General features: G+C 52.1%; 1 protein-coding gene across 2 annotated transcripts in view; it reads left to right on the top strand.

The window, feature by feature from the left end:
- Positions 1 to 24993, top strand: part of adgra2 (adhesion G protein-coupled receptor A2) — a 47813-nt gene that overhangs the window by 13114 nt on the left and 9706 nt on the right. For both annotated transcript variants that reach the window (XM_023802024.2, XM_023802014.2), the window contains exons 2-10: positions 9567 to 9638; positions 20628 to 20699; positions 21338 to 21409; positions 21507 to 21578; positions 21792 to 21955; positions 23160 to 23373; positions 23474 to 23638; positions 23736 to 23934; positions 24273 to 24422. In XM_023802024.2, coding sequence (XP_023657792.2) covers positions 9567 to 9638; positions 20628 to 20699; positions 21338 to 21409; positions 21507 to 21578; positions 21792 to 21955; positions 23160 to 23373; positions 23474 to 23638; positions 23736 to 23934; positions 24273 to 24422 — 1180 coding nt within the window. The remainder of the gene's footprint in view (positions 1 to 9566; positions 9639 to 20627; positions 20700 to 21337; positions 21410 to 21506; positions 21579 to 21791; positions 21956 to 23159; positions 23374 to 23473; positions 23639 to 23735; positions 23935 to 24272; positions 24423 to 24993) is intronic.

Here is a 24993-nt window from a genome sequence, read left to right as displayed (position 1 = left end):
TGTGTGTGTGTGTGTATTAGGACTGTCACTATTAAAAAATTAAATTAGCCAAAAGTCTTATATCTTGTTTGGTTACTTACGATTAAGGTTAGGGCTGGGTAGGGGTTAAGGTTATCATTGTTGGGATTAGGGTTTTGCCCATAGAAATGAATGGATGGTCCCCAGTAAGATATGAATACAAACGTGTGTGTGTGTGTGTGTTAGGGCTGTCACTTATTTGTGATATTTGTTCGAACAGGATGTGAGAAATAGATATTCAAACTGTATTGCATTCAATTTCTGAAGTGTCACTAGCCTATAAGCGCAGTTTGTTGTAGTTTTGTTGTTTGCCGTCTACGGAGCTCCTAAAAGGTCAGGGTGGGAAAATATTTTTTGGAATAGTTTTGCATTCCATCGCAATACTTTTGCGAATACACTACGTTTGCCCATTTACTATTTCCTGTAACGTGATAGCAAGTATAAACCTAAATAATGCTGTGTAATGTGTGCACACACAAATACTCCACATGCATCATCAAACGACAATACCAGGCAGCTAAACCCTTAAGTGGGTTTGGGTTTAAACTATGAGACCGCAGTACAGTTAGCTTTGTATTCAGTTTTCCGACTGTAATATCTTTCAACAAATCCTAGCATCAGCAATTGGTTTTCCAGATATCTTTATGGGTGAATTTTAATTAATATTTTCATCTTTGTGTGTGCACTTCACGTTCAACAGACCAGTCCAGCCCAATAGTCACAGCCAGTGAATGGAGGCAGTGCAGTAATTTAAAAAGATGTATAAAAACACACATATGAAAGTTACATGGTGTGAATGGTCCCCCACAGTTTAATGCTTAAAGCACAGTGTACAGGACATGTCTGTGTCGTTTACGTTTATACTTATTAGTCCATTAATTCTATGATTTGTAATTTCAATGGAAATGGGGAACACAAAACCCACCTTGACCTCTTAGGGGCTCCGTGCAAATGAACTGTTAATGAAATACTGAAAAGAATTATTTGTTTTCTGCTTTTGGTCTTTTGGGGGGTCACAGGTATTCTGATACATTCGAACGAATCGTGTGATGTTTGATATTCGTTCGAACTTGGTTTCTGAAAAAAGTGACAGCCCTAATGTGTGTGTATGCATGTACATGTGTGTGTGTGTGTGTGTGTGTGTGTGCATGTACGTGTGTGTGTGTGTGTGTGTGTATGTGTGTGTGTGTAACTGAGAGCACCGCTAGCCTGTAAGCTACATGATAATGCCATACTGTATTCCTGCTATGTCACACCCTCACAGTCCACAGTCTTAATTCCACTTTTACCAGCTCTGACAGTCTGTACCTCCTGAACTGATGCAGAAGCTCCCTTCCTGGTTATTCATGAATGAAACATCACACCCGGTTGAGGATCCTGGGAACAGGCAATGGATCTGTTTTGCCGTGTTTTCTCGTGGGGGTGGAGCCAACCCTAGGGCACAAGGCAGGGGACACCCTGGGTGGGATGCCGGCCCGTTGTGCAATTGAAATCGTCTTTCTTCTATGATTTGCTGTCCCAGACTGATCGTTAATGTAAGATGAAACTAGAGCTACATGGTACTTATTGACAAGGTTGATGCACCATAGAGTGGGCCTGTAAAATGCCCAACACTGGACCTTACCTTAGCATTCCTCAATCTGATTGTTGAACTCTGAAATATACATCACAGTTACTGTTGCCTAGGTACGTGTCCGTCGTGCTGTGCATAAAATCGGATTATCCCGGTTATCGGATCAGGAAAACTCTAGTTCCTCAGTTATTTGAGTAGACGTCGTTCCTGATTTTCCCTGTTTGAAATAGGGATTCTTTGTGTTTATCAGGGAAATCGAAGCTACATTTTCTTCTTTTGTGTCAAGATACAAATAGAGTCAAATGTTACACAATAACATGGAAATACGAGGGGGGGGGGGGTCTGGCAGTATGATATCCAAGGCTGGTGCAAATGAGCACAGGGACGGTGTTTCGATAGCCAGCTTAATCTCAGTGCTTTCTGAGCATGCTGTGCGCTAAGGCTTCTGGGAACACTGTTCTGTCCCATCTTTCTGCGGGGAGAGCGGCTGTAGCAGACGTTTGGAGCATGGTGCAGTGGTCCGTGTTCTACTGAAGCCTTGCTGGGCAGATTCAGCTTGAATCTCCCAAGTGCTACTGTCCTGTATCTGCCATTTTACCCTCTGTGTGGCCCTGAGGCAATGTGGTTGTTCTCAAGTCAAATAATGTTGTTTTGACTTTATTTATGCCATTAAACCCAGAGTCCTAAAATGTGTTGGCTTTTGGGATAGCAGCATCGGGAACAGTCTGCCTACCTCATTTCCACCAGACTTTCTGTTTTATTGCGCACCAGCACCAAACGTGACAGAGTCCCCTAATCTTTGACTGCCTTACATGTGACAGCTGTGAAATGCTGGTAGGGTTAGCCAGTGCTGGGAGGAAAATGGGGGCCGCTTGCAATTAGTGCCGTTATGATTATCACCATTCGTGCTTTTGTTATTGTTTTTGCAATAATTAAGCTAGGTCTGGGTAGCGGTTCACCCTGGGGTCATTTACCGTAGTTGGTGGCAGTATGTGAGACGGAGTGGGCTTAGCTAGCTGAATGATCCTTATTACATTTAAATCCCTGCCTTAAGTTTGATATCCCTTCTGCAGTTTTATGCACACTCAACCAATGCTGTGTGATTTGAGGCCATGTAGTTACAGATAAAGATAAAGCAGAAAACAAGTTTTCAGACATACCTTGTAGTTACAGATACTGGTAAAGCAGAAAAACATGTTATTGTTTTTATTACAGATCCTGTAGTTACAGATACAGAAAAAGCAGAGAAGCTGGCTTTCGGAAACACCCTGTAGTTACAGATACAGGAAAAGTAGCGAAACAGCCTTTGAAACAGACCCTTTAATTACAGATACAGGGAAAGCAGAGAAGCCGATCTTCACATAAACCCCATAGGGACAGGTATAGGTGAAGCTGAGAACCAGGCTCTGAGATAGACTCTGCAATTACAAGCACAGGTAAAGCAGAGAAACAGGCTTTGAGACAGACCTTGCAGACTCAGTACAGCTAGAGGCACAGGCTTTGAGACAGACCTTGCAGACTCAGTACAGCTAGAGGCACAGGCTTTGAGACAGACCTTGCAGACTCAGTACAGCTAGAGGCACAGGCTTTGAGACAGACCTTGCAGACTCAGTACAGCTAGAGGCACAGGCTTTGAGACAGACCTTGCAGACTCAGTACAGCTAGAGGCACAGGCTTTGAGACAGACCTTGCAGACTCAGTACAGCTAGAGGCACAGGCTTTGAGACAGACCTTGCAGACTCAGTACAGCTAGAGGCACAGGCTTTGAGACAGACCTTGCAGACTCAGTACAGCTAGAGGCACAGGCTTTGAGACAGACCTTGCAGACTCAGTACAGCTAGAGGCACAGACTTTGAGACAGACCCTATAGTCACAGATACAGGTAAAGGAGAGAAACAGGGTTTTAGACAGACACTGTAGACTCAGATACAGGTAAAGCAGAGAAAGAGGCTTTTAGATAGACCCAGTAGCTATATAGACTTTGTAAAGTCGGAGGTAAGTAGCTGCCGTGCGAGGAGAGGGGCCAGCAGTTCAGCTCTTTCCAGCGGCAGCCTGGGGGAACCTGAGGGAGAGCCATGGATCTCATGTCAAAGCTCAGAACACAGCTGACGAAGATACTGGGAGCGAGAGGACTGTAAATAAGGCAGTATGAGCAGTGAAGTCAAAGCCAAGCATGGCTTATTAGGAACACATTTCTGTGAGGAAAAACAGGATATCCTTCCCTGTTTTTAGGAGGATTTTACTGGGGAATGTTGCTGGGGTGGGGTGGGGTGGCAGAGGGAGGCGTCACCCCAGACCTGTTTTTTCTGAAAGCAGCTGGCGCCGTAAGATGGGAGTGCAGCTGGTTGCGCTGTAACAGTATCGCATGCCTGCAGCACAGCAGCACCGCTGCAGCTGCACCCATGCTAACCCCGAGGCTGGCCGTGTCGCTGCTCCCTCCCTTTCTGCTACCCTTGCTCCCGGGAAACCAGACCGGGAGTTTACCAGGCCCTATCAGCCCAGACGGGTTCAGGGGGGTGCGCTCCATTGGAATGGGGTAAGACCCGAACATGGTCCAAATCCCGGAAGCACCCTGAAGGCACGGCCCTGCCAGAGTGTTCCAGAAAAAAAAAGTGTGTACATCTCTTAAGGATGGAGCCCGCGTCTCATGGTTGGCGGGGACTGGGAGCTCTTGGAATGGAGTGGCACGGGGTGCATATGGCAGCTGCGGTTTCCTGTCGCCGTGACACGGGCCTTTGTCTGACGACGAGCATCCCGCCGAACGAGGGGGCTGGTTGGAGGTACGCCGGCATTGTGCGGGAGACAGCAACCTTTCAGCCCCGCTGGTCACTATAGAAACCCAGGGCAACCTTGGGGTTTTGGGAGGGGGGGCTTTGTTGGAGCTGAGAAGGTTGGTAGCTGTACACTTACATAAACAATTACGGCACGATCGCGTCCCCGCAAATGCATCGCATTCATTCCTGAGAGAGGGAGAGAGAGAGAGAGAGAAGAGACTGGAGTGTCGCCTTATTGTGGAAGTGAAGTGGCTGGGTAGGCGTGTGTGAGCGTGTGTGAGCGTGTGTGAGGAGCTGCAGAAGGACACACAGGGCAGAGAGCGCCGTGAATGCGGGGCATTTTGGCTCTGTTTGACTGCAGAACCGCCCTCCTGCATCACTGCGGGGAACGCGGACGACTCCAGCTCAAAGAAATTCATTGTAATCCCGGCCACTTTATTATTATTATTATTATTATTATTATATCAGTGCTGAGGATGCAATTTTTAGTTCATTGGCTGTACTGTGTGCTCAGATTTGTGAGAGCAAGGGCTGGAAGGGGTGAGGGGCTGAATGTTCAGCTGTCTGCTGCGGAGAGGAGCAATCTAAGATCCATCAGACGGGCAAGAGGCACTTTCAGCCACATTCGGGGCTCTGGGCTGGAGGAAAGGGGGTGCTACAACCATGACCACGTTGGAGATCTGGAATGATCTGGGGAGAGGACCTCACTGAAACCCCACCTAAACACCCCTTCTGGGGGTGCAGGGAGCCAAACCTGTCGGAAACGCGGATGAATATTTTCGTTTATGCTCTCACTTTGCCATAACATCGTACCGCATCTTGTTTCACAGTCCCACGTTCCGTCACCCCTCTCAGGACGCGCCGATCTGGGTCACCACAGCAGCATTGCCAGGACAGCCCTCTCGCTGCTGGTTCTGTGGTTCCAGACGGATTCCCTCTGCACTAGGGGTACGCCCCGGTCATTCCTACAAGGCTTCTCTGTGAGCTTGTCTTCCGCAACCATCCCTGTGACGCAGGGAGCTGCTCCCAGCCCCCGCTGCGCGAATGCAACGCCCCCTCCCCCCCCCCACTTCCAGCGGATGCCCCCAGCAGCTGCCCTCGGCTCCGTTGTCGGCCCGGGGCACTTCGACATCCGTCTCTCCACCTCCCTTCTTCCTACCTCCCCTGACTTCTGCTCATTCTCGGATGCAGTGCTGTCCCTCAGATGGCTGTCCAGGAAGTGTTCTCTCCATGACCTCTGACCTCTGCTAGCCATGTCCTGAACAAACAGCTAATTGGCTGGGTTTCCTGTTTGGCCTGATGGGACTGTTGCCTATTTTGGTCTGTTTACAGTGCTCTGTCTTGGAGTAGCGCCCTCCACATTGTTTAGAGCTGCCCCCCTCCCAGAGAACAATGCACCCCCCCACCGCAGTGTTCTTCCAAACATACTCTTGAGGTGACTAATGGGATACATGCTCTGCTTTTCATACTTTCCCCCAGCTATTTATGGCTGTTCCCACAGAAATAGGGATACAGGCCCCTCTTCCCTGTAGCCACGGCTGGCTTTCGTTCGAGAAATGCTGCATGCATGACGTAGTGGAACTCCCGCCCTCTCATTAAAGGCTGAGATCCACTGGATCCCCGTATGCTCTTTTGGCCTGGTGCATCTCAATAACCCTGAGGTCACACGCCCCCTGCTGGAGGACGTGCATACGTGTGTTTGCATGCACTCAGACTGCACTCAGACTTTCAGGCAATCTTACCAGGCTTCTTCTTGCTCTGGATGGGCAACCCTACCGAGAAACAAAAAAGGTCCTATCTCTGTCTGAACTACCTGTGTTGAATTAACTGGCTTGTCCTGTTGCCAGACGTGGACCTTTTGCTGCTCCCCTCTGCACTGAATTATGCAGATGCTGCCGGATCATCTTCATCCAGAACCAGCTTCCGGTTCTGCAGGAGGCAGCGGACCAGGCCAAAGCATGAGACTTCAGGACTAAAGCTGCCAGGGTCAAATCCAGGTGGCACCTAATCCCATGCAGGACATGCAAAATGTCTTGCATATGATTGAAATTAGCTTTTTTTTAAATTACTTTACACCCTCTCAGTCATCTCATGAAATGTTTGTGAATCGGAGCTGGCGGTGACTGTACATCTCGGGGGAGCTCAGCTGCTGATTCCCAAGGCGCCTCACAGCTAGATCCCCCATCAAAGACATGCTCCGTGGCTGAGTTTCCAGATCGCCAATTAAAAGCACACTTCCTGTAACTAACAGCCAGTTACAATCCCCTGGGGACAGAGCAGGAGAGGGCACGGCGAGGCAGGGGGCAGCACTAATGACAGGGGCCTGTTGCCGGCGTCTCGCGCCCCACCAGGATCAGAGGAGCTAGGATAGACTGGTGAGAGTAAGCAAGGAAGGGAAGGGGCCTCTTGAAATGTAAGTGGAGAGCTAACCATTGTAGGAATGGGCAGGGTGAGGGATGGGGCAGTGGGAGGGGAATAAGGATAAGGGGTGATAAGGGGTGGGGCAGCGGGAGGGGAATGGGGATAGGGGTTGGGCAGTGGGAGGGGAATAGGGATAAGGGGTTTGGCAGCTGGAGGGGAATAGGGATAAGGGGTTGGGCAGTGGGAGGGGAATGGGGATAAGGGGTTGAGCATTGGGAGGGGAATGGGGTTGGGCAGCGGGAGGGGAATGGGGTTGGGCAGCGGGAGGGGAATGGGGATAAGGGGTTTGGCAGCTGGAGGGGAATGGGGATAAGGGGTTTGGGCAGCAGGAGGGGAATGGGGATAGGGGTTGGGCAGTGGGAGGGGAATGGGGATAAGGGGTTTGGCAGCTGGAGGGGAATAGGGATAAGGGGTTGGGCAGTGGGAGGGGAATGGGGATAAGGGGTTGAGCATTGGGAGGGGAATGGGGTTGGGCAGCGGGAGGGGAATGGGGTTGGGCAGCGGGAGGGGAATGGGGATAAGGGGTTTGGCAGCTGGAGGGGAATAGGGATAAGGGGTTGGGCAGTGGGAGGGGAATGGGGATAAGGGGTTGAGCATTGGGAGGGGAATGGGGTTGGGCAGCGGGAGGGGAATGGGGTTGGGCAGCGGGAGGGGAATGGGGATAAGGGGTTGGGCAGTGGGAGGGGAATGGGGATAAGGGGTTGAGCATTGGGAGGGGAATGGGGTTGGGCAGCGGGAGGGGAATGGGGTTGGGCAGCGGGAGGGGAATGGGGATAAGGGGTTTGGCAGCTGGAGGGGAATAGGGATAAGGGGTTGGGCAGTGGGAGGGGAATGGGGATAAGGGGTTGAGCATTGGGAGGGGAATGGGGTTGGGCAGCGGGAGGGGAAAGGGGTTGGGCAGCGGGAGGGGAATAGGGATAAGGGGTTGGGCAGTGGGAGGGGAATGGGGATAAGGGTTTGAGCATTGGGAGGGGAATGGGGTTGGGCAGCGGGAGGGGAATGGGGTTGGGCAGCGGGAGGGGAATGGGGATAAGGGGTTTGGCAGCTGGAGGGGAATAGGGATAAGGGGTTGGGCAGTGGGAGGGGAATGGGGATAAGGGGTTGAGCATTGGGAGGGGAATGGGGTTGGGCAGCGGGAGGGGAATGGGGATAAGGGGTTGGGCAGCGGGAGGGGAATGGGGATAAGTGGTTGGGCGGCAGGAGGGGAATAGGGATAAGGGATTGGGCAGCGGGAGGGGAATAGGGATAAGGGGTTGGGCAGCGGGAGGGGAAAGGGGTTGGGCAGCGGGAGGGGAATAGGGATAAGGGGTTGGGCAGCGGGAGGAGAATGGGGATAAGGGGTTGGGTAGCGGCAGGGGAATGGGGATAAGGGGTTGGGCAGCGGGAGGGGAATGGGGATAAGGGGTTGGGCAGCGGGAGGGGAATGGGGATAAGGGGTTGAACAGCTGGAGGGGAATGGGGATAAGGGGTTGGGCAGCGGGAGGGGAATGGGGATAAGGGGTTGGGCAGCGGGAGGGGAATGGGGATAAGGGGTTGGGCAGCGGGAGGGGAATGGGGATAAGGGGTTGGGCAGCGGGAGGGGAATGGGGATAAGGGGTTGAACAGCTGGAGGGGAATGGGGATAAGGGGTTGGGCAGCGGGAGGGGAATGGGGATAAGGGGTTGGGCCAGCGAGTCGTTAAGGGGCGATCCTCCTGATCCTGATGAATGACACGGCTGTGACCCTGAGCGTTGTAAGAGTGTCCGTGTGTCCCTCTTTACATGCATTGCATGCCGTGCATCCCATTTCCTGTCTGGCAGTGTCACAGCCCCGGATGGGGCCGATAGTCACGCCGGGTCCAGGGCGTCATCAGATCTAGAATCCATCTCGTTTGATGTGAAAATATATCCTGTCTGCTTATCAAGATGCTGGTTTGCTTTGCCCCATGTCCCACACTCCCCAGCCACTTCCCGCCTTATTACCCAAGATTAATTAGGAACAGATATGTCCAGCATCTTTAGCCAAAGTGTCCGTTGTTTATGCAGATGTGTCCAATATCTGTAGCCGAAATGTCCAGTGGTTTTTGCTAAAGTGCCGAATGTGTTTAGGAAAGGTGCTGGGTGTCCTTAGCTAAAGTGTCCGGTATCATTAGCTGATGTGTGTATTGTTTTTAGCCGAAGTCTTCACCAGGGACATTTTTCAAATACTTATTAGGGCATGAGGGGTAAAATTTTGTTGACATTGTAGTTAACTTGGTTAATCTAAGTACTGTGTTATTTAACTACGCTGTACTTGTTCCGTATAAAGTTTGAGATGATGGCTTTTCTCTTTTCAATCATATGGCAAAGGAAAGGGGGCATTAAGATTATGAGTATGGGGGTCGGGTATGTAGACAAGATGTGGGCTATGCTTCTGACCTGAGTACACTCTAGACACGCCCCTGGTGTTCATTGTCTTAGTCAAAGTGTCCACTGTTTTTAACTACAGTGTCTAGTGTATTTAGCCAAAGTATACAGCATCTTATCAAGGTGTTCATTGTCTTTTGCTAAAGTGTCCATTGTTTTTAGCCAAAGTGTCCATTGTTTTTAGCCAAAGTGTCCATTGTTTTTAGCTAAAGTATACAGTGTCTTTATCCAGTGTGTCCAGTGGTTTCAGCCAAGGTATCCAGTGCCTTTGCCAAATATTCCAGTGTCCTTATTGACATGTTAGGTTTGCCAGGACTAAGTGATCTGGCTGTCTGTATTTTAAACATTAGTGTGTGAGTATGTTTGCTGTTCTGATCCATTTTTTGTCCCTTGTAGGATTCTGAGCAACAACCGCATCAGGACGCTGAGGAATGAGTCTTTCTTAGGACTGACGGCCCTGGAGAAGCTGTGAGTAGCCTCTCTTCTCCTACCTTCATAGCTGTGCCGCAGCTGGAAGAGAATCCGACTAGGAACTGCTGAGATGCTTGCGGAGATCTGGTTTGACTCCCAATGTCCACAATGTCCACTCCAGTTTTATACAGCCACACCAGTCAGCGCGAGGGCGGGACTGGCCCATCTTCTAACATCTGTCGATCCCACCACTTCGCTATCAAACGGGCCATCCGCCAGCAGGGAGGAAGCAGCATTATGAGCGGCTAGCAAAGAGTTATGTGGGAAATACGGAGTAATTACAGCACCATCCGTCAAGGCAAGGCGAGCCCCACATCATAGGGAGAGATAAGGCTGTCGGCAGTGGCTGGCCTCCCTCGTGGCTCGGAGGAAGAGTCAGGCCTGATGGCCCCACGCTTGGCTGAGGCCAACTCATCTTGCTCTTCTCAAGATGCTCATTGGGGGGTGTGGGGGATCCTCCAGAGCAACGGCTTACAGCTGCATATCTGCATTGCTGGTTTTCCAGCTGCCACAGGCCATGATAGATCCTTCAGAAATGTTGGAAGTGGGGCACAGGTATGGAAGAGGTGCAGAGGTATGAGAGGGGCACACGTATGAGAGAGGGGCACAGGAATGGAAGAGGCACACAGGTAAGAGAGAGGAGCACAGGTTTGGAAGAGGGGCATGGGTATGGAAGAGGGAAACAGGTATGAGAAAGAAGCACAGGTATGGAAGAGGGACACAGGTATGAGGGAAGAGGTGCAGAGGTATGGAAGAGGGGCGCAGGTATGTAAGTGGGGCACAGGTATGGAAGAGGGGCAGAGGTATGAGAGAGGGGCACAGGAATGGAAGAGGCACATGGTTATGAGAGATAAGCACAGGTATGGAAGAGCGGAATACATATGGGAGAAGAGCACAGATTTGGGAGAGGGGCACAGGTATGAGAGAGAAGCACAGGTATGGTAAAGGTGCAGGGGTATGGAAGAGGGGCAGAGATATGAGAGAGAAGCACAGGTATGTGAGAAGGACATAGGTGTGATAAAGGAGCACATGAATGGAAGAGGCACACAGTTATGAGAGAGAAGCACAGGTATGGAAGAGGGGAACACATATGGGAGAAGAGCACAGATTTGGGAGAGGCACTATACCATGTGAGAGATGCACAGGTATGAATGAGGGGCAAAAGCGCACCCTAAATGTTTATGTGCTGCTGTCTAGTCACCACACCACACTCCGAAACACTGTGTGACAATTCCACTGCTTTAAGCCCTTGTCTGGAAATGTCTCTTAATAAAACATTCTGTTTGGTTGGCTTGGCTTCATCTCATTTTCAGATTTATGTATTTTTTTAACTGAAGCATCTTTGACTGTTTGAAAGAATAAGTGCTTTGGCTTTCTGGTGAAATTCTCACCGGCCAGCTCTGTGTTAAACACAGACTGTGGTTATATTCTCAGTGGTACAACTTCTGTGAGTGAGTGATGGCTGATGAGGGAACCAGAGCACCTTCTGCCAGCTTTTTGTGAGGCGTATGGGACTGGCACACGTGCCACTAAGCAATTTCTGTATCTGACCGTGTGATTCCACACGTGCCACTAAGCGATTTCTGTATCTGACCGTGTGATTCCACACGTGCCACTAAGCGATTTCTGTATCTGACCGTGTGATTCCACACGTGCCACTAAGCGATTTCTGTATCTGACCGTGTGATTCCACGCGTGCCGCTAAGCGATTCCCACGTTTGGCCGTTTGATTCCACGTGTGTCACTATGCGATTTCTATGTCTGATCATGTTATTCCACGTGTGTTGCTAAGAGATTTCCATGTCAGGCCGTGTGATTCCACACAGGTTGTTTAGCGATTTCTGTGTTTGGCCGTGTGATTCCACACGTGCCACTAAATAATTTCCGTGTCTGGCCATGTGCTTCCATGGGTGCTCCTAAATGATATACGTGACTGCCCGTGTAATTCCACACAGGTTGCTAAGCGATTTCCGTGTCTGGCCGTGTAATTCCATTTCTGTTGCTAAGTGATTTCCGTGTCTGGCCGTGTGATTCCATACATGTTGCTAAACGATTTCTGTGTCTGGCCATGTGATTCCACGCATGTTGCTAAGCAATTTCCGTGCCTGTCCATGTAATTCCGCATGTTTTGCTAAGTGATTTTTGTGTCTGGCTATATGATTCCACCTGTGCTGCTAAGCGATTTCCGTGTCTGGCTATGTGATTCCACGCATGTTGCTAAGCAATTTCCGTGCCTGTCCATGTAATTCCGCATGTGTTGCTAAGCGATTTCTGTGTCTGGCCTTTTGATTCCACATGTGCCACTAAGTAATTTCTGTGTTTGGCCATAAGATTCCACGCGTGTTGCTAAGCGATTGCTGTGTCTGCCCGTGTGATTCCATGCGTGCTGCTATGGGGCCGTTGGTTCCAGCATTCTGCCGTGTCTTGGCACAGCCCAGCAGGGGCCAGAGCAGAGACGTTAGCTGGACGTGAAGTGAAATGCAGCTCTGCTTGCTTTGGCAAATGCAAACCAGAGGTCCCCCTTTTCCATGCCTCCCCACCTATTCCCAAGATGTGGTGCTGGGGTGGGCCAGGGGGGGGTTTCGGACGGGCGGGTATGCAGCGCTGGCCCGCTCACTGGCTGTAGCTGTACCTGGGGGATGGGGATCTGGACCAAAGGCCAGGCAGTGAGAAAGGCTCACATGGCTAGTTCTGGGGTGGGGGTCCGTTTCAGAGTCATTAATCACTCCGGGCCGCACAGAGACTCTGAGCTTGCCGATTCCTCACCAGAGACAGTTTGTTTATTCACATCACAGCAGAATGTCCCCCCCCCACCCGCTGGAGCTGCAGGCCTCTGCCCCGGCCATGTCCCCCCTCCCTACTGTGAGAAGTGTGTCTATGGTGTGTCCGTGTGTCCGTGTGTTTGTGCCATATATGATGCGAGGCCTTGTAACCCTCCCCTCCCACCCGTGCATGCCTGCGAGGGCTTCCAGTGCTGGTGTAAAACAGCCCGCAGATCCCGCAGAGACAGAAAAATGCGATGGCGCATGGGAGTCTCACTGTATTTATATCTGGGGGCCCGAGCCCCTCCATGGTGGGAGTCTCCCACTCCGATCAAGACGCACCGGCGGGGTTAACTGCGCCGTTTCCGTCACGCCATGACAAATTCCTCCCTGGCCTCCTGTGCTGTTTCTGCACTTTTTGGGGGCTGTTTTCCTTGGTTCATCTGCTTGCTCGGTCACTCTACTCCCTCCACCCCACCCCACTCTCATTGTTTCCGTGGGCCGGTCTACATGTGCTTGTCATTTGGAAACGGTGGCGAGCACTTACACATACGTGTGGTCAGCCCTGTAATCAGGAGGAAATGAACACGGGGGAATTACAGGCCCGCCCTGGCAGCGGGGGGGAAAGGGGGGCACTTGGGCCCTTTACAAGCCCGCCTGGGCAGTGTGGGGTGGCGCTGGGCCCTTTCAGGCCCGCCTGGGCAGTGTGGGGTGGCGCTGGGCCCTTTCAGGCCCGTCTGGGCAGTGTGGGGGGGCGCTGGGCCCGTCTGGGCAGTGGGGGGGTGCCCTCTGCAGGTCCGCGTAACGCGTGTCCTATTATGGACATCTCAAGCTCCCCTGGCTGCACCTCAGACTGGCACTCTCCAAACAGACTTGCGAGGCCCCCCCCCTGGTGGCATGGACGTGGGGCAGACTCCTGTCACCTGGCCGCACCAATAGGGTTCCTGAGCGCCACCGGAGCGCCTTCCTCTGGCATGGGCCGGCTGCCGTTCACAGGGGCATCATTCCCGTCAGGGCTGCTCTGAGCTACCCTGAGAGTCCCTCCGAAACACTGGCCAAGCCCCTACCCACCAACCCTGATATACCTCGGTGTGCTCTGGGGACATTCAAGTTTCCTTCCTACCAAACCTTCAGCTGGTCCCAGGAAGCTTTGGCCCTGCTGGATTGGGGACAGACACAAGCCCCCTGAATGAGGCCTGTCCCGCTAACGAGCTGTGGACAGATCCCAGCATCCTGTCCCGGCGCTGATGTGAGGTGCGGTAATGACATTAATGAGCTGAGAGGGGGCCTGGCCGCGCTCCAGCCCAGACCCCGCTGCTCCAGGCGGGACACGGGACAGTCCAGCCACAAGGGGCCCTCATTACTGTCCGCTTTGAGCCACGGGTGGAGAAGGAGGTGAGGACGAGGCGGCCAGAATTAGGGAGCAGGGGGGCAGAGATTGGTGACCATGTATGACTGAGGTAGGGTGTGCCCTGTGGGCCTGGGTGTGTAGCCTATATGTGGCGCTGCTTGTGATTGGTTTGCATGAATGGTCTCTGTGCAGCTGATTGGTTGCTGAGGGATGTAAGGAAGGTTTGCTTTCTGATAGGCTGTGTCGGTCAGAGGTGCTGGTTTGAGTGACTTGCTGCCGCTCTGTTGATGTCAGCAGCATAAAGCATCTCCTCATAGAGGACACGTGTCAACGCCAGTGCTAATGGTCACAGGACTCCTGTGAAGGCTCCTGTGAAGGCTCCCGAGGATGGAGCGGACCTGTGAAGGACCAGGCGAGGGAGCAGGCAGAGGAGGGCGAACCAACACGTAGCCCGGCGCTCCTGCTTAGCTGGTGTCAGACTCTGATTTCCACTGGCTGCCTTGGTGGGGAGGGGCAGCTCCTGAGCTAAGTGCCGTGCTTTGCGGGGACCTGGGGGCCGAGCTGCCAGGGGCCAGCCTTGGGGAAGGGAAGGGGGCGGCGGCCGCGGTCCAATTTCACTGACTATCCGGAAAAAATAAACCTCCCCCCCCAAAAAAAACAGCTGAGTGGGCAGGAAACTGGTAGGCTGGTTCCTCTCAGAGCAGCCGAGGGGCCGTCTGTTTATTTACCCGTGGACGCCTCCCCAGCCCTGGGGTCTGGCGCTGCTGGGGGGGGGGGTGGGGTGGGGAGCAGGCCCAACATGATGCATGGTACCCGAGTAGAGGGGGGAGCAAGGAGGAAGGGGTTAAGTGCACGAATGTGTGGAAACTAGAAGGGGGGGTTGGCGGGGGTGGGGCAGGGGGGTTGATAGACTCCAGATGTGTCTGGGAGATAAACTGAAGGAAAGGGGAGTGTCCACATTGTGGGCCAGCTCCGCTGCACAGCGGGGTCTGCGAGACAGCGATCGCACCACCTCACACGGGGACGCTCGCTACGCACCCAAAAATCCACATCAGCGCCAGTGCCCCGTTCTCCCTCGTCCGGCCCCCAGCACCCGACTCCTCTGCTTTCCCCCCCTCCCTTCCCAGAACACTGAAAGTGACTCACTGGGGCAGTCAAGTGGTGGGGGGGGGGGGGGGGGTGGAGGCTGTGTGGATGCTCACACATGGCCTGTAGCGATACCCCCACCCGCAGTGCGTATGCCAGCCTGTTTCCTGGTGGCCCTGGGGGCTGCAGGGACCCAGCTTTGTGTTGTGGCACGTTGACTGTCTGCGCCGGGCCGCTGCCCGGAGGCCTCTAATAGCCGCTCATCTTCTCTTATATTCACATGGGGCTTGTGGGTAAATACCATCCTGCCGCATGGAAGGGGAACCCCCACAAAGTGATACCCAGGCTGCACATTCTGATTACAGACGTGCACGAATGCTCTATGGTAATATGTATGTGTTTATTTATAAACATTCTCTTTTTCCTGGGGGTCCTGCTTTCGTTAGGGAGTCTTCAGTGAGTCCCGTTACTCATGAACGCTTTGGGATTCTTTGATTGCCCCTGGAAGGTCCTTCCATGAAATGTTCTGTAACCGCTGGTTTGTTAGCTTGTGCACTTTCGCCAATTGACGCCAGTTTGTGGGTGAATCTATATCAGGGTTGAAGGTATCCTCCGTCTCTTAGACTCTGTTTAAGGGCACCTTTCCACTGCACCAAGTACGGTACTTTTGGTACTTTCCTCTTCCATTGACTTCCGGCCGAGTACCAGTACCAAAAGTTCCAGTACCAAAAGTGCCAAACCAGATGGGGTTTCTCTTTGGTACTTCAGTACTTTTGGGTGTGACTTGAAATGCTTTCTTTGTCGATCATTTATGCAAATAGCCTGCCGCTGAAACACAATACAAACGCCACCTTGAAAACAGTTGCCAACTCATAAAAAAAAAAAGATAAACGAAGTAAAAAAAACACTAATTGTGATCTGGTCGGAAGAACAGACACAACAAAAAGATCAACACCCTTTGTTAAGGCTCTCCCTTGCACTCCCATGCCCCACAGGTAGGGGGCACACACAGCACCTTGGAGTACTGCAGCACAGGCACCCAAATCATCAGAGACACAAAACTAGGATTGATCTAGTAAACATTCTAAACACGACTGCATGTCTCCGTTCTGGTTTTCCTCCCTTAGCACTGTTGGTACCGCAAGCCAAATTGCAGGCAGCTGAGCCCAGAGGTGCCGACTCCGAGACGTTGACAGCTGAGCTGCACTGTACAGTGCCCCCCCTCTGTAGCCGCGGTCCTCGCTCGGGACGTCTGCCTGCTATTCTTAAAGACACAGGGTATCGGAAGGATGGCGTTGCTGGTTTTGGAATCCAGTCACTGCCTTGTTAGTGTTCAGTCATGGCGGGAAGACCTCCGTCTTCCTTGAAAGCAAATAGAAGCTTCTGGCACATCCAGTGTGGCGTTCAGCAGGATGCAGTCCGCAGCCCTCTGTGTGACACTTCCGCAGTTAATCGCAGAGCCATCAATCACTGGCCGGCACACTGCTGATTGTCTGGGATGGTGGGCCTTAGGTGTAGCGCTGCCTGGGGGGGGGATGTGCACAAAATTGAACAGCGGCCCCTCAACAGCAGCCCTTTGCCTCGATTAGTTAATCTGGGGTACAGAGAAAAAGAAAATAAAGAGAATAATCTGTGGTCGGAGGCAGGGAAGAAGGAAATGAGTGGAAAAATAAGCGCCAAGCAGATCCCGGTTTCCTGTTTTGTGGGGGAAGGCACGAGTATGACTGTATTACAGAGCTCCCATTGTGAATAAGTGTGTGCGTGTGCGAGCACAAGAAGCGAGGAATGGTGGGGGGTGGGGGGGGGGGGGCAATTACATAGAGCTGATTCTGTTCATAACTGCCCCTCCTGTCGTTAACCCCCCCCCCCCCCCCGCCCTGCCCCCTTGTGCCCTGGTTTCCCGGGAAAAGCAGTTGGGGGGGGGGGGATGAAGAAAAGGGAAACCTTAAAAATAAACAAAATGGGGGCCCCCGCATTTGCACTAACGAGACAGGAAATGACACACGGCGCAAAAAATGAGCTCTGTCGGCTTCCAGTCGGGCCAAGGTGCTGGCTATTGGCTCCAAGTCCCGTCCCTGGGTCACATATACATACCAGCCCTGTCGCACGGGGTCAGGCCTGGGCTCGGGGTCCGGGTGGGGGGGACGGAGGGCCAAGGAGGAACGGAATGCCCCCTACTCCTTGTTTTTAATGGCTCTCTTTTAATGGAGTGAAACAGGAAATTCTTAATTCCCGTCTGGCGATAATGAGGGCCTGTGGCCCCGGCTGCAGTAATTCTTTCAGCGCTCCCCAGGGCCGCGGGCCGAACAATGTCCCCGGCGCGCCCCGGCCCCCGCCGCCGACCCCATAATGGGCCACTCCACACCGAGACCCTTTGGAGCAGTTATCTTCATTATGACCCTCCCCTTTCACAGCCATTCTGCTTCCGCCAGCATGGCCCGGCTTGCCCGCCTTTTGCCGAACCCTGGAGTGTCGCTGCCCCAGCCCAGACAAAACGGACCCCTTGGGTCAGCAGTATTCATCAGGATCGGGGGGGAGGGGGTTGGCAAGGCACAATCAAACAATCGAGCATTGCTGCTAACGGCCTGTTCTGTCTAGTGCTGGATAGATCGAGGGAGAATGGTCAAAGGGCCGGAGTTTGGCAGGTGACTCGTCGGGTCTAACTCTCCCAATGGGGGGCGCCATTTCACTGATTACTCTCAACAATTTTAAGTGGGATGATTGGTGTGTGATGTGTTTATGTTGTGCTCAGGGTGATCACTGCAAAGGCCATTAATTGGTATGTTCAGTCACAGGGCAGGTACATGCAGGAAGTTCATTGTGGCACTCTCTTTGGGGCGGTCTTGTGGCACTCTCTTTGGGGCGGTCTGTGATTCAGTGATCGAAAGGTGGTTCGAATGCCAGGGTCGGCAGAGTGATTACACCATTGTTCTCTCGTGTAAAGGCCCTTGATCCCCTATTTGTTCCAGGGACTGTCTGACCCTGCATTTTCAACAAAAATAATAATAATTGTATGTCGCATAGGATAAATGCATCAGCTAGATATGGTTTAATGTAAAGATATGCCGGTCAGTTAAGGGGGGTTAGCATTGCTCATTTTCTTTCAAACAATGATGTCATTTTGTAAAAGCATGCTCTTTTCATTTAGAGGCTCCAGTATAATAGGGGAAGCAGGCGTGATCTCGCTCCCTGATCTGAATGTCCGTTTTTTTGAGCTTGCTTTGGCTCTGTAAGCAGTTATGATGGCCATCATCATTATTCGCCTTTTCCCTCATGTCCTTCCAGAGAGACAGAGGCTTTAGATAAACAGTGTCCGATGCCATATTGCCTCCCCCACCTCATTCTCCGGCCCAGTGATAAGGCTGTATTTCAGACCTGTTGATAATCGCAAGGCCGAATCGCATGAGGCCTCGGCCGGCAAGGCCGTCTCTCGGAGAGCAGGAAGCTCCAGGGTCTGGCCAGCGATGCTCCTGCTAAGCTTAGCGACAGTAACATCTGACAAGTCGCCCATATTACTCAACTGGGCCACTGGCTACTGGCCACTGGCTACTGGCCACTGGCTAGCCACATAGCGGCTTCCCCCAGTCAGTGCCTGTCCCCTGCCGGCCCTGCACCTGTGCAGCGGTAGCATCAGGAGGAGGAAATCACGGCTGGGGAGCGGGGGAGGGGGCACCTTTAATCACGGCACTAATGGGTCCCAGGATACCAATGAAGAAAAGTTGCCCATTGTTCTCCTTGGCCCAGTCAACACCTAGGCTGCAGCTATTAAGCAGCTAAGAACAGATATAGAACAACAGAAGCCTTCCAGATAGCACATGGTGAGAGACGCACATAAAACTTTAACACGGACACAAATCAATACTCCTACACCCATGGACACCCACATCCACCTGCTCGTCATCACGTTTGAAGATTTATTCATAAATGTAGATAAAAGCACAAGCACGTGTAGATAACGAGCTCATGCAGAAATCCCCGTCCCTTTTCTCGGTGAGTAGCTTGCCTATGCTAATACTCGCTAAGACATGTGCTAAGCTATATCAGAAACATGGAAGCGTGCGGTTTTTCGACTCCAAAAATGAGGTGGTTCAGTGGCGAGCAGATCCCCCCTAAACGATCCCACCCTCATATGGAACAGCACACGCTCTCCATTCCTCAGTAGCCAGCTCTGATTTGAGTAATAGCCGTGATTATAGCCCCCAGTGAGCAGTTAGCCAATGTTCGAGAAAACACATACTCACTGCGGATACCGCACTCTGATATTTAGTCTATTTTCAAATATATATTCCATCAGAACTTTTTTAAAAATAACCCTTAGAGGGTGAGTTCTGGCTCCGTAGCTTTGAGGATGGGGATTCGTCTGGGGCTGAGGCTTCTTGCTCTTGCTGGCGTGACATGGTGTGGTTTGCGACATGTGCACCATTGGGATCAGCGGTATTAGTAACGCTTCAGGAGGTCACTAGCTCAAGCGCTAATTCTTTTAGCATATGCTTTGATCTAAAGTGACTTCTAGGTCACCGCATGCTAGCAGGCTGCCTGTAGCGTAACAGAGATATTCAACGTAAACAGCTGTCCGGGTCGACGTACTTCACAGAATGTATCGCCTTTACAGTGTATGGCGCTACTTAGTACATTCACCATATATACAGAACGTCTACGAAAACACACAAGGTCCATGTTGAAGCAGCTGAAGCCAGAGGCCGCCAGTGTTTATGTTTGAAGCAGTGTTGAAGTTTGAAGCGGCGTGTTGAGTTCTTTCTTGAGTGAGGAGTGCGATTTTGCAGTTCTGGGTGTAAGGGGAGACTTGTTGTACCGTGAGTCATGGTGGAAAAGCGACTGGGGTTAGGAAGGCAGATTCAGAGTACAGACTCTGATAGGGTGTAGTGTAAGTTTCCCAGGGAAAACAGTGCCATTGCCTCAGCAGGCTACTTCTGGTAGCTAGTGGCCAGCATGGCTGAGGTCTGGCAGTAGGGAAGTGGTGGACAGGGTGGACAAGTGAAATGCCTGTTTTTTTGCCCAGAGTTCCTACTTTGTACCATAGCTCTTGGCGAGAAAAGCATGTGGCAGCTCCCAAGGCTGTGACCGTTTGTGTAATGACCTCTCCCGGCCCTGCTATTCCCATCTGACCAATAAAAGCTTTCCTGGAGTACCAGAGGTTAATTTTCAGGCTGGGGGGGGGGGGGAGGGTGGAGCGAGGAGGTTCAGGGATGCCGCTGAGTAGTTTAACACATGGGTGTGGGTAAGCAAAGGGAAGAGGGTGGAGTAGAAATTGGTGAGGGGGGAGGCAATATCGAATAAGATCTTCAAAGGCAGTTTGAGAAATTAATATTTATGGCTTGGCATGTGCTAGTGTATCTTTATCATGGGAAGAGTGACTTTAAGACAGAGTTGTAAAGCAGCTTCCCTCTGGTGGTCTTTGATTCCTCTGGCGTTTCCCCTTGACCTTGTGTTTGCATGCTTGCTAACCCCCTAACCAGGTGGCTCAAAGCTTTACCCCCGTCCGGTGCTCACGTGCAGAAATGTGACGTTTTCCACACCCGGGGCTGGGTGTTTGGAGACATGTAATTCCTCGTCCTCTATAAACCGCCGCCGCAAGCCATGTAAAAATGCAGTTATTAAACTCCAGAAATATCCAGCTGTAGCACCCAGCTCCTAACCGCATGAAATGTCTCTAAAGCAGAGTAAGTTAGAACTCTCGCCTGTGTTGGCTGTTCCTGGGTATTTCTGTTGAGGTTCTCATGCTCATGTTCTCTCTCCCCACCCCCCCCCACCCCAATCTTCCTGCAGGGACCTGAAGAACAACCTGATCAGCACCATCACCCCCGGTGCCTTTCGGAGTCTGACCAGCCTCCGGAAACTGTGAGTAGGACCTCTCTGTCTCGGTCTGACATTTCGGAAGCTGACGGGACACAGCAGGTGTCCCTCTCTGCGTTGCATGGCACACAGTGGCGGGACAGGTGCCGGCAGAACAATGCGCTCGGCGCTGTTTGTGCACGAGCCCGGAGGGGAAGACGGGGCTGCCAGAGCCACACAATGCAAGGCAGAAATAGACTCGAGTGAATGAAGCCAGAGGGCTGCGCTGCGCCGGCAGCCCAGGCAGGACGCCCCATGTGCCTGCACCTCCCAGAGCTTCTCAGACAGGGTTAAATGAAAGGCCGTGCGCTTCTGGAAGCTCCCGGCTTTCTGGGGAAGCGGAGGGGACAATGAAGGGAGGGACTGAGCTTCGAACTATTTAAAGCATCCTGCCAGGTCACATACCAGGAAAGAGGATATCAGAAATACCAGCCATTGTAACAATCACTTAAGGGACAATAGCACATGGTATTCTGTTATGCTAGCTGCGAGATAAAATAATCATACAGATAAACTGTACACTGGGGGCAAAACAAAGAATGGAGTATTGAGAAGGATGCATGAAAATTGAAACGATGAAAGGTGATCATGGAGAGGGTTCCAGGTTGTTCATGTTGGTGCGTCTGTCTCCTGGTTCTTCTCAGGGACCTTTCTGACAACCGGATTGGCTGCTTGACTCCAAGCACCTTCCAGGGCCTGACAAACCTCACCAAGCTGTAAGGGCGCATGTGGCACATGTACACTTTCGTATTCGTTGCCCATGATACCCGCCTTCGCTAGAAGACTGAGGTGTCCCCTCTTTGTGCTCCACAGGAACCTCTCTGGAAACATCTTCTCGTCAATAGAGCCAGGGATTTTCCAGGAGCTGCCCTCCCTGAAGCTGGTGTGAGTTACTGGTCCTGTTCATCCAGGAGAAATGCAGTTATAGCCTGCCTGTCTTTCGGATTTGGCCGCCCAAAGTCTCCTGCACTACTGCTGTTTATTTGAATTGTTCAGCTGGCATAACCCATTGAGTCTCAGCAGAAGTGCACAGCACATGCTGTAAGAAACACGTCCCGAAGGGATAAATCACTCTGGCGATGCGCTCCGCTCCTTCAGGAACTTCAACTCCGAGTTCCTGTCCTGCGACTGCACCATGCGCTGGGTTCCTGTCTACCTCCGCTCCAGCTCCGCTCGTCTGGGAGAAGACACCGTCTGCTCGTATCCCAGAAGCCTCTACGGGAAGCCGTTACGCGGCCTGAGAGAGAATCAGCTGACCTGCGGTGAGCGATGTTTGATGTGAAAAAGGATGGTAACATCATAAGCAGGTGTAAATGCTTTCTACTTCAGCTGCGTCCATGAGCCTCAGTTTCCATCTTTTGTACCTGATACTCCAGAACAGCATAGCACTGAGCCTGTAGCTTATCCCAGGAAATACAAGGCAGGGGACACCGTGGATGGGATACCTACTCATCCAGATTCTGTATCCAGGTCGATGGGGGTTCCACAGCCTATCCCAGAGGCTACGGGCACAAGGCAGGGTGGGGCGCCAACCCATCGCAGGGCACACTCACACACCATTCACACACACGCCTACGGGCAATTTGGTAACACCAATTAACCTCAGCATGTTTTTAGATCGTGGGGGGAAACCAGAGTACCTGGAGGAAACTGCATGATGACACAGTTTGCATGACAGGACATCCAAACTCCACACACATGGAGCAGGGCGTCTCTGCCATGGTCCCAGAGGTGTGAGGCGACAGTGCGAACCACTGCACCACCATATGGGATGCCGTTATTCAATGTTCACAAAATTTTCTTCCGAAAAACATTCACAGTCATATTTTCCCTATAAGGAGTGCAGGACTTCCAGTTGTCACTCTGACTGTGACTGCATTAACACGTTGCTTCACATTTGTAATTCAAACTTCAAATAAAAAGTAGCACTTCAAATGTAATTTTAAAATAAACGCTGCAAATATTGTGATAAATGGCTACATTTCAAGATATGTTTGCAATCAGTCTGTCATTTATATAGGGAATGGTAAAGAGCGAATGTCCATCTGTGAAAATCTGTGCCCTCCCCTGTTTGGACCTGGCATCAGGCTTCCCTCAAAGCCTCCGCACCGGAGTAAACAAAATGCTCTAATGTGCACAAAAGCTGCTGCTGATCTGTGCTGCAGAGGAGGCCCTGTGTTCTTCGCACATTTTCTCATTCCACTGGCCAATTTGCGATGGATCGCAGTGGGGGCCTATTTTTGACTCCGCCGTTGTCCGCAGCGGTCTGCTGCGTTGTTTGCGAATTGATACTGTCTGCAACCGATTCTCTAACCAGAAAATGAGGGCTGATTCAGTACGGTCCTTCAGAAAAGAGGGGGCTGGGGAATGACAGGGCAACGGCAGCAAGCGGGGGAATTGTCTTCATTGGCCTCCTGGCTGTCTGCCACTGTTAACCGTAGACTTCACTCCCCGCATGTCTCTCAGACGGGCCCCTGGAGCTGCACACCCTCTCCCTCCTGCCTTCCTTACGCCAAGTGGTGTTCAAGGGGGACCGGCTTCCCTTCCACTGTACCGCCGCCCTAGTGGACAATGCAACCACACTGCACTGGCAACACAACGGCCAGGCCGTGACCGCTGACCCCGAGAAGGGTGTCCACCTTGAAGACAGCATGCTGCACGACTGCACCTCCATCACCAGGTACCAGACCCCTTGCCAGCCTCCATCCGCCTCCCCGTCTCCTCCTCCTGGTCGATCCAGTAGCGGAGCTAATAGCTAACGTGGCACTTTCCTGCCACAGTGAGCTGATCCTTTCCAACGTGCACGTGGAGGCCAGTGGGGAGTGGAAGTGCATGGTATCCACGGACCGCGGCAATGACTCGCGCAGTGTGGAGATTGTGGTCCTGGAGAACAGCGCCTCCTTCTGTTCGGAAGAGAGAGTGACGAACAACCGAGGAGAGTTCAGGTATGGGAGGACTCGTGGCAGGGGGGGAAATGGAACAAACTCCTATGAACGAGTGTCCAGCATTTGCCCTTTCTCCCCACCCCCGCCCCCCACTCAGGTGGCCTCGGACCCTGGCAGGGATCACCTCCTATCAGTTCTGCCTCCAGCTCCCCTACCCGTCTGTGAGCATGAGTGGCGACCTAGAGCAGAAGAAGGCCTCGCGTTACTGCGACCGCTCGGGCCGCTGGGAGGAGGGGGACTACTCACACTGCCTGTACACCAACGACATCACACGCGTCCTCTACAACTTCATCCTGGTCCGTTCCCATGGTGTCATCATGTGACCCCATCCAAAGGTTTAATGGGGCCACTTCTCAGCCCAGTATTTCCCAGTCCAGTCCTCGGGAACCCACAGACGGTCCAAGGGGAGCTGGGAGGGAGCAAAAATGTGAACCGACTGCGTCCCTGGGGACCGGGTTGGGAAACGCTGCCTTAGCCAATGATTTTACTCAAAGTATTTTTACAGCCAGGACTAGAACTGGCAGGCTTCTGGTTATGAGTCCACATTTTTAACAGTTTGTTAGGAATCATTAGGGGGCACACAGCTGTCTCTCTCGTTTTCATTGACTCGTTCTCTCTCCATCTCTCCTCATAGATGCCAATCAATGCCTCCAACGCAGTGACCCTGGCTCACCAGGTCCGCACCTATACTCTGGAGGCTGCCGGCTTCTCCGACACCGTCGATGTCCTGTACGTGGCCCAGATGATGTCCAAGTTCATGGAGTATGTCCGGCAGTCCCGTGAGGTGAGGAGGGGCCAGAGAGAGGCCACGGAGTCATTTGGGGGTGTGTAGGGGATGCCGCTGAGCTCACACCATGATGACCAATCTGGGTGTGTGTGTGGCTTATGTATATATTACACTGTGGAGACCACAAGGGGAAAATATTTTTTTAATCAAAAAATTAAAAATGGCAAAAGCCTTCTGTTTTCTTTGATTACTTATGTTTAAGGTTAGGGCTGAGTAGGCGATAAGCTTGTCATGTTGGGATTAAGGTTATGCCCATATAAATGAATGGAGAGTCCCCATAAAGATATAGATACAAACATGTGTGTGTCTATTATGGGGACCAAATGATCCATCCATCCATCCATCCATCACCATAACCACTTAATCCCAACTGGGGTTGCTGAGGGGACTGGAGCCTATACTGGGAACAGTGGGCACAGGCAGGAACCAACCCTAGGCAGTCACCAACACACTGCAGGGCACACACACTCACACGGCCAACTTAGGGTCACCAATTAATGTACTGTGCACACTTTTGGACTGGGGGAGGAAACCAGAGCCCCCAGTGGAAACCCACACGAACAGTTTC

The sequence above is a fragment of the Paramormyrops kingsleyae genome, chromosome 2 (genome assembly GCF_048594095.1).
Source record: "Paramormyrops kingsleyae isolate MSU_618 chromosome 2, PKINGS_0.4, whole genome shotgun sequence".
NCBI classification, from domain to species: domain Eukaryota; kingdom Metazoa; phylum Chordata; class Actinopteri; order Osteoglossiformes; family Mormyridae; genus Paramormyrops; species Paramormyrops kingsleyae.
The sequence above is the reverse complement of the archived record's forward strand: the minus strand, read 5'-3'. Positions and strand labels throughout refer to the sequence as shown.